The sequence below is a fragment of the Acanthisitta chloris genome, unplaced genomic scaffold, assembly GCF_000695815.1.
Source record: "Acanthisitta chloris isolate BGI_N310 unplaced genomic scaffold, ASM69581v1 C16482327, whole genome shotgun sequence".
In the NCBI taxonomy this organism is placed as follows: domain Eukaryota; kingdom Metazoa; phylum Chordata; class Aves; order Passeriformes; family Acanthisittidae; genus Acanthisitta; species Acanthisitta chloris.
In genome coordinates, this window is record NW_008702371.1 from 1 (window position 1) to 1,039 (window position 1,039).

At 46.1% G+C, this 1,039-nt stretch overlaps 1 protein-coding gene across 1 annotated transcript; it reads left to right on the forward strand.

Annotated features, from left to right (window-relative positions):
* Positions 1–5: 5 nt before the first annotated feature.
* LOC103810396 (protocadherin gamma-A7-like) lies at positions 6–1,031 on the forward strand (the record flags this gene model as incomplete). The annotated part of the gene is made up of 1 exon (XM_009083291.1): positions 6–1,031. A coding segment is annotated over one exon (1,026 nt), but the record flags the coding sequence as incomplete, so codon positions are not given.
* Positions 1,032–1,039: the final 8 nt, after the last annotated feature.

Consider the following 1,039-nt stretch of genomic DNA (forward strand, 5'->3'; position numbering starts at 1 on the left):
ACTTGCAGAACGGCCACTTATCTATGATGGAAAAGGTGGACAGAGAGGAGGTATGTGCAGCTGTTGTCAAATGTATTCTAAATTTTGAAATCCTTGTAAAGCATCCGATGAACATTTACAAAGGGGAGGTAGAAATACTGGATATTAACGATAATTCTCCCAATTTCCCAGAAAGCAGCAGTATCTTAGAAATCAGCGAGTATACTGCACCAGGTGCACGTTTCCCGTTAGAAAAAGCTCACGATCCCGATATAGGAGTGAACTCTTTACAGAATTACAAATGTAGCCAGAGTAATTACTTCAGCTTGGATGTGAAAAACGGAGATGACGGTGTCAAATACCCGGAATTAATATTAGTGAAATCTTTGGATCGGGAAGAACAGGCTGTTCATAACTTGATCCTGACAGCCACAGACAGTGGGAGTCCGGTGAAATCAGGATCGACAGCAATCCAAATAATTGTTTTAGATGGAAATGACAATGCTCCAGAATTTACTCAGTCTGTGTATAAGGTGACTGTGAGAGAAGACGTGGCCGTGGGAAGTCGTGTGTTACAGGTGACAGCAACTGACAGAGATGAGGGGCCAAACGCCGAGGTGAAGTACTCGTTCTTCAAAATACCGGAGAAATTCGAAAAAACTTTTAAACTGGATGCAGAAAGCGGGGAAATTGAGATAACAGAGAAGCTGAATTTCGAAGAACACGAGTTTTACGAATTCGTTGTGCAAGCTCGAGATGCGGGTGGACTCTCTTCCCACAGCAAGGTACTTATCAAGGTTGCTGACGTCAACAACTACGCCCCTGAGATTGTCGTTATGTCCGTGTTCAGCGCAGTTCCAGAAGATACACCTCTGGGGACAGTCATCGCTATTTTCAGTGTCCAAGACAGGGACACCGGGGCCAATGGCGAAGTGCGGTGCAGCATCACCGAGACCCTGCCGTTCCACCTTGAGAAGTCATTCGATAATTACTACCGCGTGGTGACTGCAGGCCTGCTAGACAGAGAGAAGGCGTCGGAGTACAACGTGACGGTGCGGGC